Consider the following 21152-nt stretch of genomic DNA (forward strand, 5'->3'; position numbering starts at 1 on the left):
CCAAAATTCCACAATTATAATATTTTCCAGTTTACAAGTATTAGTTTTAACTGTTTCAAGAAGACTGAAAAATTTAAAAAGAATTACATTATTTTGAGAAAATTGAAAATTTTCTGAATGGCCAAACAGAATCCAAACTACAACTGATTTTTTTTCTAAAAAAAAAAAAATGAGTTATATTATTCCTATTCTACATCATCAGAGATTTAAAAGTTTTAAGAATTAGGAACTTGAACATTGACAAAATCCTTTCAATTACAAACTTTCAGAAAGTAGAATTCTGAAAATAGTACAATGAACCTAATGAACAATTAACAATTTTTCTTGAATAATTATGTTCCTGAATATTTTAAATATTTTTTTGTTTGTTTAAGTTAATAATCCTTATTTCAAATAAATCTCAAACTTGTAAATTATCAGGTTCATTGTTGAATTATAAACTATTTTAAAAGCATAGCATACATACATTGAGTTAATTGAAAATTTTTGCTAATTTTTAAGCTATTAAAAATATTTACTTTTATCTGAAGATTTCTCCTTGAAAAATTTTGAGAGATTTAAAATAAGTACAAAAATGAATCCAGTAAGTTATCCATTTTGGAAGTTGCATATAAAGTAATAAACAATGTTTAATTTCCTCAAATATAACAAAAACTTAATTTTATAATAAATAATTATTATAAAAAAACTAAATTATATTATATTTGATTAATAATTCTACATTTAGTTATTTACTTTTTTCAATTTGAATAATCTTTCTTTAAAAAGTATTCAACTAATCTTTTTCAAATATAATGAAAAAAATTACAACTTAAATTTAAAGAAGTAAACATAATAAAGTGAAATCTTCTAATCCTAAGTTTCTTCTGAAATTTCTTGTTTATTTCTCTCATTAAACAGAAAAGTAGCTTAAAATTCATTGAAATATTATTATACCTAACAAGCAAACACATGGCACAATTACACTGCTATTATACATGTGGGGCATTTTTTGATGCTTATTCCTTTATATATACTATTTCTTTGAATTACAAAATATAGATTTATTTTAATAAAAAAATTTAACATATGAATATTTAACGTGTCATTGGTTTTTATTGAGTAAAACAAAAATTTTATTTTTGCATCTGAAGACATGCAGATGTAACATTTACTATTTGATGGATTTTACTACAAATATATTTTTCCTATTTTTTGTTTTTTAAAATAGAGTATAAGGTAACTATCACACAATTATATTTAATATATACAGATATGTATTAAAAACATGGTGTAAATATTTAAGTACTTAAATATAAAATAAATAATAAAGATTTTATAAATTAATCTCTTAATTAGTTATTTTAAATAATTAAAAGCCTAAAAATTTTAAAACAAATTCTGGAGTATGGATTTTTTATTGCAATGATTTAAAATAAAAATAAAATTTTTGTTTTAATAATGTTTCATAAAATTTTTTAATTATATATCTAAATTAAATTTTTAATAATAATGAAAAATACCTCAATAATTTGATCATTTACATGTATCCTTTTACAAACATCAGCTGCACTACCATGGGCAATACTTTTCACAAAAATACCAGAGATTTCTTCTGAAAATATAAAAATAGAAAAATCTGAAGAAAAATTTTAAAAAATCTATCAAAATATTCATAATAGATGATAGATAATTCAAATAATTAGCTGTAGAATTTTATAATTAATTAAATTAACCAACTCAAAAAGTTATCTGATATGTTTTGATTTCATTACTTCTAAATTCAAAAATATTTTTCATTCAAATGTCAAAAGATTTTATTAGTAAAAGTATAACCATAATAGGGAAGTTAAAGTTGATTTTTACCCTTCCAAGCCCACAGAACCCAAGGAGTCCATAGATCCCTGATTAAGAATTCTTCTCTTATGACACAAGTCCACTTGTTTGTAATTTTAATGAGATTAATAGCAGACTAATGTCATAAGTCTTTTATATTTATTTAGTTTTTAAAAACCATTTTTCAGCAGATATTTTTAAAGATTTCTAATTTTCAAGATCTGTCATGTCAACTTTTTTTTTAAAACTGTGGTTTTTTTTTCTTGAGTAGGGAAAATATTATAATGTCCTCCCTACTGAAGAAAAAAAAACATGGTACAATACCTCTCAAAACATATGTCCTACTGTTTCTCTTCCCAATCCCTTTGATAACATTTTATGACTCCAGATTTTCCACAAACCCAGAAATGAGTCATTACCAAAATTATGTAAAGGGATAGAATATATATAGATATATATTATATAGATTATATTATATAGATATAGATTATATTATATATTATATAGATATATATTTATGAGAGCATAAATGATAGAATATATATAGATATATATATTCTATCATATGAGAGCATAAATAATTTTTTAAATGTTACTATATTATTACAGAATTATAGAAAATCCACAACACCAAAGCAACAAACTATGCTTACAAGTAAGTAATAACGCTAGTAAGTTGTCATTTTACCAGAAGTAGATTTGCACAGACAAGCCAAAATGCTCAATGGCAACTTCTGCCAAAAAAGTCTATACAGGGTGTTTCATAAAAGTGAAAACACACTATAATTTTAAAATGTTAGTTATGTTTATAAAAATGATGCTTATTATCAGTAAATCACATATGATGACATATTCATTGACATTGAAACTCATTTTGAAGAGCATTAAAATTTTATTTTATTTGCAATTTCAAATACACCAAATTTTCTAATTGTAAAGTAGAGAATGATGAAATTAGTCTAAATCTTGCATCAAATCAATTTTATTGCATAAATTTTTCCAAGAACACATTATGAAACATTATATTAGTTAACATTATCTTCATAAATAGTGCAGAGTAGCTTACTTCTGCAAGCCAAAGAATGAATGCTATGCAGAGACGCTTCTTTAACATAACAAAAGAAAAACATTGTGCATCTAAATTTAATTAATGATATACTCAAAATGCTGTCCTACAATGTCAATACATAACTGAACTTTAGAGGCAATTAAATCTCAAACACTTTGAATGATGTCTGCAGTAACTTCTGCACCTGCTGCTGCAATTCTACCCTGCAAATTGCATTTGTAGTTTTAGTAGTTGAATAAATGTTATCTTCTAGATAATACTAAAGAAAAAAGTCCAATGGAGTTACATCTTATGGACATTCTGCAGATCCTCAACCAACCAGTAATCTGAAATAACATGATGCAACCAGTCTGTTCGCAGATGCATCTCAGTATGGTGGAATGGGGAATCCAATGTTGCACTAAAACATTTGTCAATACAGTAATACCTTGACTTACGCTACCCCAACATACGCAAACCCAGATTTACGAGATTTTCAAATCTCGTTGATTTGTCTTTTGTTTGAGTGCCATGCAACTCTTAATTACTCACTTCCCCCACACTATTGTTTAGCTTACATGTTCGAATGTGCCGTGCGAAATCGACACACAGCTACAATTTATTTTGTGTTATTTATTTCTGTGTTTGTTATATCTATGGAGACTTGAGAGACTATGTGGTGATTTCTTGTAACCGTGAACAAATCAAAAGACGAGATAAGATTAACGAGAACATTTATTAGCTTACATACATCCAATTTGCATTTTAACAAAGTGCAAAATTATACCCAGACTTACGCGGTTATCGCTTGGCCTCACCTATCGCATACGTTTGTGGTATTACTGTACTAAGTCAATGGCAAATCTTCTATCAAGTTGGAAACTATTTCTTGCAAAATTGTATGCAAATATCAAAAACCACTCATAAAAGAAAATGGGCTGATTGTGCAGACTACTGTGTTGAAAAATCCTACATCTCACATTAATCTGTGATTGAACTTTATGATTAGTTTCTCTTAACCAGAGTGGATTCTCATCTGACCAATAATTTATGTTTTATGTGTTGATCACTCTTATCAAATAAAAATAGGCCTCACCAGACAACAGAATAGATGATGGAAGTTTGTCATCAATTTGAATTAAAAGCCAATTGCAAAAATTAACCAATTTAGCATAATCAGTTATTTTAATGCTCAATGGCAATGAAATGAAATGGACTGAATTTTTTTCTTTTCAAAATCTGTATTACAAATGACTGGGAAATCCCACAGACTTATGAAATGGCTCTCATGCTAGTTACTGCAAATCATTAACTGCTGCTAATACTATGATAGTATTTCATTTGTCATTAAAGCTGATCTGCCTAATGTTTGTATATGCAGTATTCCCAGTTTCCACAAAACATTTTATTATTTTCAATAATATAGCTGATGACAATTAGACTTATGCCAATTACTTATAGTGAGGAAATTTTCATTGTTACTGTTAGATTTTTTTATTTTTGCTATGCTAAAGAAATTTCTCTACATAGAATTCATTATTTGGATTGCAGAAGTAAGCTATTCTGTACTGCTAATAAATGTAAAGTTGACTTATTGTTTCTTAATGTGTTCTTGGAGAAATTCATGCAATAAAATTGATTTGAAGAACAATTTAGATTAATTACATTATTTCCCACAACATTACAATTAAAGATTTTGATAAATCTGACATAGCAAGTAAAATAAAATTTTAATGCCCTTCAAAATGAGTTTCAATGTCAATAAAAATAGATTTGTTATTAGTAAATAGTGTATGGCAAGTGTTATTTTTATAAATGTAATTCACATTTCAAAGTTAGAGGATATTTATAGCCGTTTTCTAGCCTGATGACATACCGCATTGGTTGACTTTCAGGATATTCTCTCCTTTATAAATAGCCTTACATGTATATATGTACACACACACACAGGTCAAAAATAAACTGAACTTATGATGTTGCCTAGCAATGGCTGTAATTGCAAGCATATATTCATTCAAACATTATCTTAAAAATGTCGGTATTTGTTCAGCATGTAATAATTTCCTGTATCTGAATTGATTAGAATATAAAACATCACATATTGTAATACATAGGCACATGCCACCAGAATTCTGAAATGATGCATCACAAACATTAAACAAACTGCAGTTTATGGTGATCAATTTTAATTGCAAATATAAAGAAATAGAAAGACAAGCAAATAAATTTCTCTTTGATAATTCATAGAGAAAGGAAAAGTCTATAAAAGATGAAACTTACATAAAATATCAAAAGGATTTGCCAACTGCTTAAAATTTTCACCTCTAAATAATACATTTTCACTTTTTGCCTCAATTAATTCACATTATAGATGAGTCCATCTGTAATGTGAATTAATTGATGTAAATAGTGAAAATATTTGAGAATTTACACAAGTTAGCTAATTGGTAAAAATATTCAGATATCTATTAGTATAACTTAATTTTATAAATTACAATAAAATATTTATTATTACAGTAGAGCATTGATTATCCAACCCCCTGACCAACCGTCGCATCGGTTAACCGACCGCATTCTAGTAGGCAAATTCAAATGTCCGCTAGTGATGTGGTGCTACAATATTTGGCTGTCTTGGCTACTTTAATATTATTTTTATGTGTTTTAGCCAGTATTTAAACAAGGCGTAATTTTCTAATTTTTAACGATACAATAGTGACAATTATGATTTTAAAAAAATTTTCGTTAGACTTAACATCGATGAAAATTCAATGTGAAGTAGGTTAATAGCGATATACTAATACACTAATTACATGGGATATAGGCCTACTAATATACTACACTAATAATGTATTTTCTCATATTTTTCGATTACCCGTTTTTTCAGTTATCCGACCAACCCCAGTCCCCAATTGAGTCGGATAATCGATGCTCTACTGTATTTAAGAGTGTAAATCCCTAACTTGGCAATCATTCAAGCATACCTACACTTTGCTAATTGCACATGCAGTTGCATACGGCATCATGTTACATAAACCATTGTTTTATTGTGGAGAAATAATATTATGCATAAATAAAATGAACACTGAATTACACAGCAGTTTACTATATGTAGGAAAATGACAATTAATGATAATGCCAATTTCATGATTTTAATTTTAGCATCATCTTTTTCTTACATCATTGTTTATACAGTATTTATAATAATTGATAACCCACAACCTAACATAAAATAAAAAGCATATCCAGGAGAGTGCTTATGGTGCTGAAGCACTCCTTGATACCAAAGGAGATTGTTTTGCTACTTTAAAATAAAAATAAATATAACAATGCATATTGTATGTTAAACAGAACATGCTTAGAAAATAATTAACTTATCACATTACACCTTTTTTCTGCCAAGACAGTTTTATTGAAAAACTAACGTTTTTCTATCGTTAAGCCTGAGGATAACCTATAGAGTAGGCCGAAAATGTTAGTTTTTCAATGAAACTATCTCGGCAGAAAAAAGGTGTAGTTTGATAAGTTCATATTGTATAAATTCAATTAAATAAGAATAGATAACTAAAATAATTTTAAGATAATTGAGTAACATTCTCCAAAACAGGACAGAAGGCATGTGCTTTGCTTCCCTGAATCTACCTTGAGAAATACTCATTCTCAAAATCCTAGATATGCTATTGCTTAGAACTAAGCTTCTTATTTATCATTATAATATTTTTTACATTTAAATTATATCAGAAAATTTAATACTATGAATTTTCAGGGTATCTACAAAAATATTTAATAATACAGGGTGTCCATAAATTCCATGTGCAATTTTAAAAAATTTATAACTTTATGGACACCATGTATAATATCCTATGTCAGCACTTAGTCAACTATGCAAACTGCATTTTATTGGTGAAATGAATTTGAATGTTTGTAAAATGTACTTCTTGGAACAATCTGTTAGTTGCATCATTTTAGTTTTTGTCATTGTCATTCATAAAATTTATTTTTTTAAATACAAAAACAAGAAAAATAATCAGATTTGCTCATCATTTATATTTTGATAAATCTTAACAGTGCATTGCATTTTATAGTATACTTTAATTACAGGTATGCCTCCTACAACGTGGTACCTTTACAACGCGTTTTCGCTCCAATGTGGTTGGAAAAATGCGGAAATTTTCTTACAACGTGTGGTTGGAAAAATGCGGAAATTTTCTTACTACGGTATTTAGAAACAAATTATCTTTCCCATAACAGAAAAATCACAATGAATCATGTAATACGCGCCACAGTTCAGTGTACAGAGCTAAATGCCCTCAAAAACAGCTGTTTGTCCACGTTGACGTGTTATTCCCATGAAAGTTTCATTGGAAGACCGGTATCTAGACAGATGTGCATCAGTTACCATAAACACTCAAATATATCATTGATATTTTCGATAATTTATACTCTTTCAATAGGTGGGGACCACAAAAATGGTCCAAAATACAGTATAAACTTCTATTGGGTGTATATTTTTAACAACATAGTGAAGGGAAGTTATTTTTTGCGATTTTTACTGTCCACAAAACTGCTTGAAAAAATTTTAGCCATAACAATGTCGAATGAAAAGAAAGGACCGTCGTTAGAAAGGAAATTTATTAATATATCTCTTCAAACAAAGATAGAAATTTTGGATCGAATTAAAAATCAAGAGCGGATAGCTGAAATTGGTAGGCATTTTAATTTAAATGAGTCAACTATTCGATCGATTAAGCAATAGGAAGAAAAGATTAGGAATTCAGTCGCATCTGGATCATCTATTCTTGTGAAAAATGTTGCTCGTCTGAGAGCACCTATAATGAAAAAAGAATGGAACAAGTGCCAATATTATGGGTAGAAGATATGAACAAGAAATGATTGCCTTTAAATAAAACTGCACTTAAACACAAAGCCTTAAAAATATTTGATTATTTAAAACAAATGGGACAGTCGTCAGCTGCAGTGGCGTAGTGCGGGTGTCAGCTGCCCGGGCAGAGGAAAATTTCGCTGCCCCCTTATTTAGGTATCTCAATTTAAAAGACTAAAATTCAGTTTCGTCACAGAATAAGTAATGAACAATTCCGTGCTCATTTCAATTGGTCCGAATCATAGGTGCGACAAAAATATGAAATGAAACGGTTCAAATTTTTACAAGATATTATTATTATTTATTGTGAAATTTTGCCACCCCCTAAAAGTGCCGCCCCTGCCATCCCCACTACGCTACGCCACTGGTCAGTTGATGAAACCAGTGTTAAATTCGAGGCAATCAATGGCTGGTTTGAAAAATTCAAAAAATGCCATTCAAACGCCAAGTTTTTCTCTTTTTAGAACTGAATCCCAGTTTTTGTATTGAGTTGGTGTCTCCTATAACGCGATTTCCCACAATGCGTTATTTTCAAGGAACGTATCTACCGCATTGTAGGAGGCCTACCTGTAATTTTAAGTTAAGCTGTAACATTGAATGTAATTGATTTTCTTGAATGTAAGTCAAAAAACATTTTAAACTAATATCTTAAATATAGCATTGAAAAAATTTACTGGACATCATCATCTGTGATGAATGACATTTTACATCATAAGTTAAACATACCAATTTTGATGACACCAAAATTCAAAGATTGAAAAAATTGGATTTAGTTAGGATTATAACTTTTGCAACAGCAAAAACTTAAAAGTTCATATTTCAAATTTGGGACAACAGGACAAATTATTAAGAACAATATAATGTTGTAATAACATCTTATAAAGTTTGATAAGCATTCATAACATTGAGTAAAAATCAATTTTTTCATTTCTCCTCTCATCATTTTTGACAGGTAAATATAATATAAACATATTTTAAATAAAACTTTACTAGGCTGAAAGTCAACAAAAGTTTTAGCAAATTATAGTAATAATAATAATAATGTCTTTATGTAGGAAATACTCAAAATTATTGGTTGGACACAAAATAGTTTGAATTAATTTTACATGTTTAAAATAATTTTTTGATAAGTTTTTTTGGAAAACAAAACAATGTTTTTAAGTAATCTTTATTCTATTTTATATCTGATTATCTGAGTAACTCAAAATATATCAAGCAAAATTATTTGCATGAATCAAACAAAAGTTTTTTTTCATTATTTATATTTGTAGCATGTAAATTTATGAGGAAAGACACAACTAAAGTATCAGATTCTGAAAGTATCAATTTGCTTTTTATGACAGGTAGATGAAAAGAGAAACCACATTTATATTATAACAGTTTATGTAAAAGTTCAGAAAAATGAGAAAAAAAATCTATATTTTATCTTTTGAAATATGACAGAATCTTTGTATGAAGTAATTTGATGAGCACTGCAAAAAATTAGGCTTCTGTATGGAAATATTAGAATTATCCAGGTTATGAAAAAGTACATATGGTAAAACTAAGCCTTTTTTTTTAAATATAATTATGCATCAGTAATCAACTTTAAATCTATATCTGGTTTAAATCTACATATCTATATATCTTAACAGGGTGAAAGTTCTTTATATGATAAATGAAGATCATCATCAATATCTCTGATATAAAGAAATTGCTTTTTGCCCTTGGTTAAATTAATTAAAAACCTACTAATATGTCCTTATTCCCACATCACATTAGTAGGTTTTTAATTAATTTAATATCTCTGATCTTGAATAAATGAACTATCGTTAAAATTTTTTAAACAATATAAACTGTAATTTATCTTTCACTTTAAATATTATTTGCAAATGATGCATTGTATTAATATAAACTCATGGCTTATGGGAAGAAATAAATTCTAAATTGAAACAATGAAGTCAAAAAATAAAAGACAATTCGATAAAAACTGAAAATTAATCAGTAGAAAAATAAAGTTTTGCTAACTGATATCAGTGAGAGAATTGTAGAATAAATGATGAATTAATAATGCAATAAGCAGAATTAGAAAAACTAAAAATTACTAGCAATATATTTGTAAAATATAATCTAGTATAACTGCTAATGAAACTACAAGCAAAATTCTATAGATTAGTTGGCAAAACAAATGATGACACATGAATATAAAATATCAGGAAGAAATGCTAGGGACTGAATTCAGCAGAAATACAAATATATTTATCAGATTAAAAGTTTAAAAATAACTATAAACTGGAATAATAATAATAAAATAAGAGTAAAATTATTTGAACATACAAAATAATGAGAGAACAGCAAAAAAGTAAAACCAGTAATTCTAAAAAATGTAGAAAATCAAAATAGATAATAAATATTACCAAAATGTGTATGGAAGAGAATAAAATGACAATAAAGGAAATTCAGAACAGAGAAATGATAATGAACATTAAAAACTCAACACAATCCTAAAAAAGTTTAGATATTTTTATTTGTGATCATAATTAAATCACTGTCTCTAAATTGAATGAAAAATTTACAAAAGTGTTTCAATTGAACAATAGCTATTTTTACAACTTGTAACAATTAACAAGATCTTATTTTAATGCTTTTTTAAAGAATCTATTTATCACAATGTTTTCAAAATTAATATTAATTTTCTAAAACTGTCATAGGGACAAACATGAAGCTAGGAAAAGTCAATTACAAAAGCCATCATAAAATAAAATGATCTCATATTCAGCATAATTATCAAAAAAGTTAGAAAATCATTACAGTTAAAAAGTTAAATCAAATATATGACAGTTTTAACAGTGTTGCATGATTTATTAACTAAATTAGTTCAGAACTCTCCAAATCTACAGCAGTTGTAAGTATACTTAAGTGGATCATGATAAAGTTTCTGAAATCAAACTATAATTATGAATAAATAATTATAATTTTGATTATTATTATTTATATGAAATTATATTTTTTTTAAAAGATTGAGTCTATTATATGAAAAGATAAATTATATTATTATAACTTCTTCAATATATTGCTCTTACAGTCACTTTATTATTTTCAGTTATTCAGTACAGAAATTGCTTTATGTGCATTAATCTCCTTAAAATATGTCAGCTACGAAAAATTATATAACTAATTGTTTTGTATAAGAGTAAGTATGAATTTGATTGTGTGCAAATAAAACAATTTGATTTTGTCATTATGTAAATTTCAAATCTATGATAATTTTGTCTACTGGTAAACTGATGCATGATTATTGTTTTAATTATCATGCATCAGTTGTAAAAAATAAATAAATCAGTGAATGCAAAAGATTTATATAAAATATTTGATCTTAAAGCTGATCTGATATTGTTTTAACTAGTGTATGTTGATTAGCTGTAAGTGATTGTATCTTAGATATAATAAGTTATAAATAAACTGATTATCATCAATTAGTTAATATATATATATACAATTATATCAGTTTTTTCCTAATGAGACTAATGCCAATTTAGTCTTTTATTGTGACTAATTATATACTATCAATTTTATAATTAAGTATTTGACAGTTAAATCATTTTTTAATGACTTCTGGTAAAATAACTGTTTTTGTTATGTCAGCAATTGCCAAATTTAGATTTGGCACTGTGTCTAATTGAATAAAAAGAAAAAAAACACATTTAATTTTTTATTTATCTGTACCTTTAATGATATATGTAGGTAAGTTAATGAAAATATAAAAGATCTACTAAAATAACATTATTATTCAAAAAGTTGAAAGTCAAAATGTTTTTATATTAGCAATGGAACTGAAAATTTGTAAAAGCTATAATAATCATTAAAATTATTGTTGGGATTACTTGTTAAAACAAAAAAAAAATCATTAAACTTGCATATTTTTTATATTTAATAAAAAGGCTCATTTTTCCAATAAACTTTAATGAATGAACTTTCGATGTTATTAATATTAATTTTATTTGATTGCAAGAAGTCTCAAATTACAATATGATTAGTTCTAGTTCAGAATAGTAAAAAATTCTTTAGTTTTAATAAATATTCTAAAAACAGATTTCTTATTAAGAACATTACCAAATTCAATAAAAATATTTAAAAATAATGTTAATTCAGTTATTATAAAAAAGTAATTGTAAAGTCTCAAAATTTTCTTAAGAAAATACACATTTAATATGAGATGATGGTGATTTATTATCTGTATTTTGTTTATTATATGGAATTCATAATCATAGTAAAAAATATTTTGCCTTCTATTTCTTTAAGCATAAGTGATAAAAGAAAAGGAATACGCTTTAATTCAAGAAAACAGGGTAAACAATTTATAATAGATGAAAAATGAACTAATAATGCATTAAGAAAAGTAGACTTGACAGATGGTTAAAACTCCACACAAAGATCATAAAAAGAAAAAACTAAATATTTGTATAGAGCCTGAATAGAAATTTCATTGCCTTTAAAAAAACAAATTAAAATTTGTTTTAAAAAATTTTTATCTTTAGACCATTAATTTCCCCAGAAATTAATACAGTATATCAAAAAATATATATTAAAGTTAATTTCATTTGGACTATTTTCATATTACATATTACTTCAAAATAAATTAGCAACATTAAAAATGTTAAAAAAATTATTCAATTTTTCATTTTAATTATATATATTTTTTATAGTCTGCAGAATCTTGACTAAATTATATAAATTTTCATTAACATTTATTGGAAGAAAGAGGAACAGATATTTACATAGAAATTAGATAAGAAAAACAAAGGTATAAATTAAAACAATATATTTCTTTTCCTGTTGGGTGTTTCATATATATATTTCAATGTAAATGTCAGTATAAATTTATAATCTAAATGAATTACAGTAGCTTTACATTAATATATAATTACATATCAGATAATTTTAATTGTTTTAATTCAGAAATCATTAAATAATGCATTATAATATAAATTATTTGAAAATAATTATAAAAACAAGTGGCTAAATCTAATTTTATATTTTATATGAAATTATAACTTCATTTAATAATTTATTAAATAAAGTATTATTTACTTAAAATAAATGTAATATCCACTGATTTTATTTAATTAATATATGTAGTTTTTTTAAATAAAATTTTAAGTGCAATTTTCAAAAATTAATAAAAAAAATCATATTTTAAACAAAATTTTTCCATTACTTTTAATTATTTCTTAACATACAAATTTTTATTCTTTAATATATTAATACTCTTATATGTAATTCTAATTATTAAAAAAGGAAATTGAAAAAAAATCTTTTATTTTCTAAATGAAAGAAGGATTAAAATGTGAAAAGTATTTAATATCTCCTTTTATAATTCAATAAAAAATATAATAAAATCTGCATGGCGTTATTATTATTAAAATCATCAATATAACGTTTTCAGCAGGAAATAAACAAAAAAGTTTCGGTAAAAAATAATTTCTAAAAATATTTTATATGACGACATACTTAATAACTCAAGTTCGTACTAGGTATCCAACAACTTTCAAATCGATTTCTTGGTAAACACAAAATATTTACATTCGTTTTATGTCTATTTCAAAACAATAATACTTTGTTTGTACAGTCATAAACACATACACACATCTATCTATTAATAAATTATATATATAAACAAAAACAAAAAATTAAAGTAGCAAAAACTGTACTAACCTTTTTCGCACACATATCCTGCAATGGTGATACCTAAACCTTTCTGATCTTTAATTAATTCCACTTCGAACGTTTCCATCTCAGGTAGGTCTTCACCTATCTTTAGATCTTCCCCTCCAGGAATCCCTCCCCCAGCTTCCTGCAAGTGGGGAGTAGACAGGGAACCCTGTATACAAGATAACCTGTTACCCACAATGTACGGCAATGAAGTAACATAAACGAAAATCCGTATGAGATATTAAAACCCAATGAATATATAACTGAGAAGAATTAATTTAAGGTTGAGAACGGTAGAGAGTGAGCTCGAGAGAGTTTCATTTCTGCTAAAGCAGCGAAGAGTGCACCGCCACACGGCGTGTTGCCGGGACGACAGGCACGCTCTTCTCCCACTGCTAGCAGGTAGCTTACTGCGGCTCGTGTCACGTGCTGCAACACGTCAGTTCCATAAACCCGCCCTCTCTTACGTATCACGTACGCGCAAAACCGATGTGGCGGGTCGCCAGTTGATTTTGACAAAGTTGAAAAGGTTGACGGACGACCATCCCCCCTTTATTTTTTAATAAAGAAAATGATCGAGTTGCTGACTTACACCTTTACACATTTTCTTACGGTTCGAGTGAACGAACGCATTTATATCTAACGAAGAAAACTTTAAGTGACGCCATGCTTTTTTATTCGGTGCGGAAAGCAATTTCCCACATCAAAATTAACTGACGTAAATCAATTAGATTTATATCGTCGCGAGTTAGAAGGCCATAACTATGGAAAAACTAAAAATTCAAAAGAACCATTTCCTACTTTATGTTGAACGGGAAACGCAGCCATAATCAAATTTGTTGCTCTTCTTTTAATAATAACGAGCGGTAACGATGCAGTTTCATCATAGAAAATCACGGACATAATAGACTTAGCCAACTTCCTAAAATTAATTAAATACTCAAATAGGGGAAAAAACTCACTTGATAATTTAATTAAAAATAATTAAACTCCAGCTGTAAACTTAATTCTTGTTTTGTCGGGTGTTTTTGTTCGAACTATATAAATGTTAAAGCTGACAACATTATTTAATAAAAGTGTCGGCACTAACAAGTTTTATCAAATGGTAATAAAATGAGAGGAAAGAGGAAGAAGGTTTAGCCTTGGAGGATTAAAAGTGACATCTTTGAAAATCCTCATTCGGGAACAACATTGGAATTGACGTGTTTGTCTTCCACCTGAGACAGAAATCATTGCATGTTTCCGACAGAACGTCAAATCGGATTCCATTTTGTTCATGTTTACTTAAACAAAAGGTCAAGGAAATAACTTCGTGTAAACTAAAACATCGTGAAAACATTCTCGACAAAATTTATCAATCGAACAGTAAACTGTTGATCACCTTTCATAAATAATACAATATACGACAAAAAATTTCAAGACACATTCTGGATAGAAAAAAAATCGCTTAATTCTTAGAGCGCGATATCGACGCTAACGCTTTTTTTGGCACATATCCACACAGCGATAGGATTTAAAAAGAGTGACGAAATATTTTGATAAAACAATCGCCGAGTAAATAAAACGGGGGAGATTATTGATAGCGCGACTCATTAATACAGCTACTTAACTGCTCCCGATAACAATAAATTTCATTCGGCGATTAAAAATTGATGTTAATACGAATATTAACTTATAATTTCCGAATGGGAAATACAATCGTTTCGGCTTTATGTCAAGTAAAGACTTATCTCTTAATTGTCCTATACGCTAGCATCGATAGCAACCGGTAGCGGTTTCCCATTAATCCCCCATTTAACAACCTTTGACTATCTAAAACCGATTAATACAAGAATTTTTTATTATTATTATTCGATCAAGAGCACGGAAAATGCATAATTCAAAACGAAGCTTTATTGAAAGAAGACAGAATAGAATATAGAACTTCTTTTTTCGATCTACTGTATATCGAACATTTTATTTATTTTTATGGATATAAAAAAACTAGGCTATATCAAATCTTTACCTACCATTATAGACTGCAAAAGAAGCTAAAGTATATACATATTTAGAAACAAAAAGCTTTCGATTGAATTTATATATAGATTGAAAAAATATCATATATATATTTTCTTCTTCAGTAAGATTAGTTCATAAATCAAATATGGTTCATTGTAATATTTATATTTTAAAAATTCGAATAGGTAAAGAGTGATTTTAATAAACAAGGGAATGCTTCTCTCGTTCCTCGCCTGCTGATTCGAGAGGATACCAGTTAAAATAACGGTTTAAAATCAATTTTGATTCAGATTTTAACGACAAACTCCAGAAGGACATCCTTTTTTCGTCTTGACGTTCCTCCCAAAAGTTGTCGATCAGATTTATTCCTTCCTTCCTCGGCAAATACGAAAAATTTATCACATTCGATTTTTAAAAATCTTTTCATAACATTCCGTCAAATGCATTTTAAATCTTTTGTCCAACAAGAATCACGAAGTATATATACTGTAATTAACTTTTACAAAAATTTCAAATGAAATTTTAAATATTAAACGATTCATAAAAATAAATTTTCAAACAGAATTCATTCAATACACAACACATTTTTAAATAACCTAATAATAATAAAGCCTACATTTTCAATTATTATAACCGAGACATTAAAAAGAAATAAGCGATTCTAAAATTGAAATAATAATATGAAAGATACAATATTCTAAAGTTTAAACAATTCTTAAAAGTTGCCTAGGTTCCCATTTTACTTTCTTCCCCTCAATCAACTCAAAATTGTACAAGTGTAATTTTGATTTTTCTTCCGGTGATATTGAGCAGCAAGATATTGGCTTCGGGATGCTGTTTTTATCTGTCTTGTTTCTTTTTCCATTGTTCTCGTGTTTAACATCTTTAAAAATCGAATTCTTTAATCCGACTTTTTCAATAAATGTAACAGCAAATATGGAAGAGAGAAAAGCACAAAAACTGTAAATATTAGAATAATGCTTTTATATGGTTTCAGTCCTTACATTACCAAAAATTCTTATATAATCGCTTTGTTTTTTCAATTTCGCTTTATTCGGTTATCGTTATACCATAACATATCGTTCATTTCTCATCTCTATGTTAAATGTAGATATTTTAAAGTTTCTTTTTCATTGTAATTTTTCAACCATCGTCCAAACTATTTTCCCCCTTCGCCGAAAAACTTTCTTAAACAGAAAAACATATTAAGTGAACAATTTATGAGGTAGAATAATCGCCAGAATTTCTGAACAGCTGTGCAAGTTTAGTTAATATAAATATAGACGTCTAACAATACAAGACGTTATAGAAATTTCTGAAAAATAGATTAAAAAAAATCTAAAGCTGAAAACTTAATTGCAGCAAAGTTTAATTTAAATCTTATTGCATTTCCAATACTTCAAAATTCTTTTTTAACGTTTCGAAATACTTCAAAATCTTCATATCTGTAACGACAAATTTTAATTATTTTATTAAAAAAACGAAAATATTACGTTTGAAGAAATCATTTTCTTTCAATGATTATTTGTGATTTTATAATCAGATGAGATCAGGAAAGATGTCTCTAAATTAATGAATAAGGAAACAGACTATTTGTTCCCTTTTGACTATCCATAAATCACTTTCCTTCAATTATCCATACATTCATGTCAAAGTTAATCCAGAAGATTGGCCTTCAATTGCATATAATTCAAAAATATTCAATCATTAAATATCGTGCAATCTTTAAATGAAATAAAGATTTTTTTTCTTTGTTTCAATTGTCTCTTTCATTTTAGGAAACACGCGCAGAAGCGAGAAATTGAAAATTTTATAACTATTTACTTTACAAGAGTAAAAACAGGTCGACAATGTTTTTTTTTAAAAAAATAATTTTACATGTTTTAACAGATAATCTAAAATAAAAGTAGTCTTTCTCATGTATAATTACATTACAGAAGCAAATTCTTCTATTGGTCCTATATAATTTTTTTACAAAATTTAACTGGAAATCATATGATACAGAATGTAGAAATCAATAGGTATTTCTTAGGTTTTAGTAAATAATTTCCATGACTCAACAAATAAATTCTTTAGAAATATATTCGATTTAAAATGTCTTCTTTTCAGTATTTTTTATAACATGTATTTTAAAATTAAATTACTAATTTTTATTATAAAAAAAATATGCCGATTTTCGAAACTAGCTTAAAAAAACAAAAAAAAAAAGAAATTAGATCCGTAATAATGAAATTTTACACTTTCAGCATAAAAATGTGTTTCCCTTTTCTATTTGTGGACTTCCGAAAGAGAAAGGGAGTAAAAATCCATTACAGCAGTCCCTAACCTCTAACTAGATCTACTAGGCTCACTAATACATTCTATCGGAAGTAGGGATTGTACGGGAGGCGACAAATAGATTGAATTTACCAGATCCCTGACAAAACTACAAGTGAGAGAGTTTGTTTATCTTCTAGACTTTAAGAAATCGTTTCATTCGACCTAGAAAAATAATCAGTTTTTAAAACACACAAGCAAATTCAAAATATTACTTGATGATTGCATTCTCTGTGGTAGATACATTCGTTAATAATTATAATGAAATATATATAAATATATATACGTACAATAATTTTAATTATTTAAATTGTCAAATGGCCTAGTGCAGTTTAACCTAATATGGCATAATAACATAACTTTTGAATAATAAATATCTTATATTAAATGTATTATTATTATTATTATTATATCATTAAAAAACTGAATATATACACTTATAATACTTATGCTTCTAGAAAGAAATAACTGAAGAGATAAAACAATTTTTGTGTGTTTAAATTCAAGATTTTGACATTATCAGTATTAGGCTTAAATATTATGAATTTTATCATAATTATACTTCACTTTAAAATTCCAATGTATTTCAGATTCATTTTAAATAATCCAATGTGTATCAAGTTGGCCACTACAACATCTTAAATAGATATAAAGCATGGAGGAATAATGATATTTGATCCTAATGATGATATTGTTACGTATATTAATGATGTTAAAGTCAGACAACTGTTCCAAAACCGAGAATCATGAAACTGCATTACATCGATATTAATGAAATACAAGAAAAATTAATAAAATCTCAGGGGGGAAAAGCTAATAACCAAGATTTCGTAACACTACTCGAATGCATATGCGCTTGTTTATGCTGTATATCATCTCCTTCGCAAAAATCGTTTTTCTTTATAAAATTAACGATTATATTCTCAAAAACGGGAATACTTATTTAAACTTACAATACGAAAAAACTGTTGAAAAGCATATACAGTACTTTAGTACATTTAAGATAAAGTTAACGAACGATTCTGAAGGCCATATGCAGATGCTAGTATAATCTTATTAACTAAACGATAAGAACAATTTTTATTTCCAAAAAACACATTACTGTAATTGTTCCAAATAATAAAAATTTCCTTTTACAAATTAGCATACTTAATTCTATTATTATTATTATTACTTTATTTTCTTTGATTAATACGAAAAAATTATTTTTATATATATTTTCGTGATGAAATTAAACTAATAACTATCAAAATTTAAAGTAATAATAAAATTTTGAGAATGATACTTTATTTTAATAACAAATTTTAAATTCATTTTATAACTGTTTAGTTTTATATTTATTAAATTTTAAACACACATTGCATTTACAATTTTCGGTTTCAAGTTATATTTTTCCTTTTTATTATTTGTGAATTTTTATGCGTATCCATCTATAGCTTGTTTGTCCTGAGATGCAAACAAACAAACGCGGAATATAAATATTTTCTTGAGAAATTCATTTCATTTCTCGAAAAAAATTAAAATAGTTTTATATAAAATCGTCAATTCTTCAATTTTAGTTTCTCTCAAGAAAATAATTCAATTTATTTATTATTAGTTTATAATCTTTTAGAGATGTAAATATTTTATTTTTATACAAAATCACTTTTCATTTTTATTAGTTTTTTTTACAACCGTCTCGGTCATAAGATCAATTCCTTTTTAAATTTGAAAAAAAAATCCTATAACGATGATGATATAATAATAATGCCATCTCAACATCGCCCCCACATGACTTTTTACAAAACACTTTCCCAATTCTAACAGTTTACATGAATTGAAAGAGATTGCAAACGAAAGCTTCAAACGACGAAAGAAAAAGAAGGGAAAAAGAATAAAATTAATTATGCTGTTGATATTAGAGTTTTCTGGAGGAGAAGACCAGTTGCAACTTGTTGCCTATTATTACAACAAATCATAATATTATTATTATTTTTTTTAATGTTCTCACACTACAAATTTTATTGATTTTTCAAAAAATATATCTGATAATTTTCTTAAATAATTGCTTGCAATACTTTAAAAATAATAATCTTCAATCATCATAATTAAAACTATTTTTATACAAAAAAAAAATTCAATAAAGATATTCAGATATTTACTATGGTGCACTTCAGTAACCATTATCACTTTTACTACCGTCGTTATCATTCTAATTACGAAAATCATGGAAAATAATATATATATATCTCGTTTTAAAAATCAAATACTTTCACCTTTGATATGCAAATAGATCTTAAAAGTTGTAATATCCAATGGTCCAAACCTTAAAGAAACTAAAGAATCTAAGCACATACTGTAAAAATAATGATATTTTGAAAAGAAAAAAATAATTAATATCATGTGGTGAAATTCCCTTCGCAAATTATTGTTTTCATTCTAAGATTCTCGATACAGAAAGGTAAAACAGTTTTTCTTATATCTTAAATTGTTATCCAGATATCTGTCTATTTTTATCTATTGTAAGAAGGGAAAAATGCAATTTATTACACTAAAAAATGATAGATGATAAAAGTAGTTTGTATGGAGTTCAGTTTTAGGAGATAAGACAAAATGTTCTCTCCCATATATTTGTTGATATACCAAAAATAAGAGATTTTCGCCAACTCGGTCAAATGACAAATGGCGGCATATAGTATTGATATTCATGACTCAAGTGACGCGATCCGTGAAACTGCACAGTGTATAGCTTGTTAAGTGGCTTATAACGAAGAGAATATGTCACCCATTTTTAATAGGAAATATGATTTAAAAAAATCTAAAATTAATAATTAATAATTAAATTGTAGGAATATTTTATTATAACCAAGATTAAATTATGATTCAATCTAAAAATGTATGACGTTAAAAGTAATCAACTTAAGATTAGCATTCATAAATGTACAGTACTGTACGTCGATGTTTTTTCATCAAAGTAAAATTAGATTATTTTCGCCGTCTGTTATTTTAGATAATATAGTTGATATTAGATTTCTTTTGTTAAATATTTAACAAGGATCGTTTATAACCTTTGTATTAAATTTATAGTAATTTTGTTTATTAGAAATTTATTTACAGTGAGTTTATTAATGCATATTCTATTTAAAAATATGCTGTTTTGCAGAAAATAATATCAACCGAAAAGAAACGATTTTGTGAAGAAAACTAAGAACAATGATCTAGAAAATTTCGAATGTTTATAGTTCCTGAGAGCATATTTGTGTTTGTGTATGAGCAAACACACACCAAGATCATTAAAAAACTGAATATATACACTTATAATACTTATGCTTCTAGAAAGAAATAACTGAAGAGATAAAACAATTTTTGTGTGTTTAAATTCAAGATTTTGACATTATCAGTATTAGGCTTAAATATTATGAATTT

At 26.6% G+C, this 21152-nt stretch overlaps 1 protein-coding gene across 1 annotated transcript in view; it reads right to left on the reverse strand.

Annotated features, from left to right (window-relative positions):
• The window catches only part of LOC111638794 (serine/threonine-protein kinase LATS1-like), a 40022-nt gene extending 26507 nt beyond the window's left edge, over positions 1-13515 (reverse strand). The window contains exons 1-2 of the mRNA XM_023384549.1: positions 13437-13515; positions 1503-1594 (exon numbers count right to left, since the gene is read on the reverse strand). Of these exons, the coding sequence (XP_023240317.1) occupies positions 1503-1594; positions 13437-13515 (171 nt within the window). The remainder of the gene's footprint in view (positions 1-1502; positions 1595-13436) is intronic.
• Between the last annotated feature and the right edge of the window lie 7637 nt (positions 13516-21152).

The sequence above is a fragment of the Centruroides sculpturatus genome, unplaced genomic scaffold (genome assembly GCF_000671375.1).
Source record: "Centruroides sculpturatus isolate CEXI.00-Female unplaced genomic scaffold, Cexi_2.0 scaffold1191, whole genome shotgun sequence".
In the NCBI taxonomy this organism is placed as follows: domain Eukaryota; kingdom Metazoa; phylum Arthropoda; class Arachnida; order Scorpiones; family Buthidae; genus Centruroides; species Centruroides sculpturatus.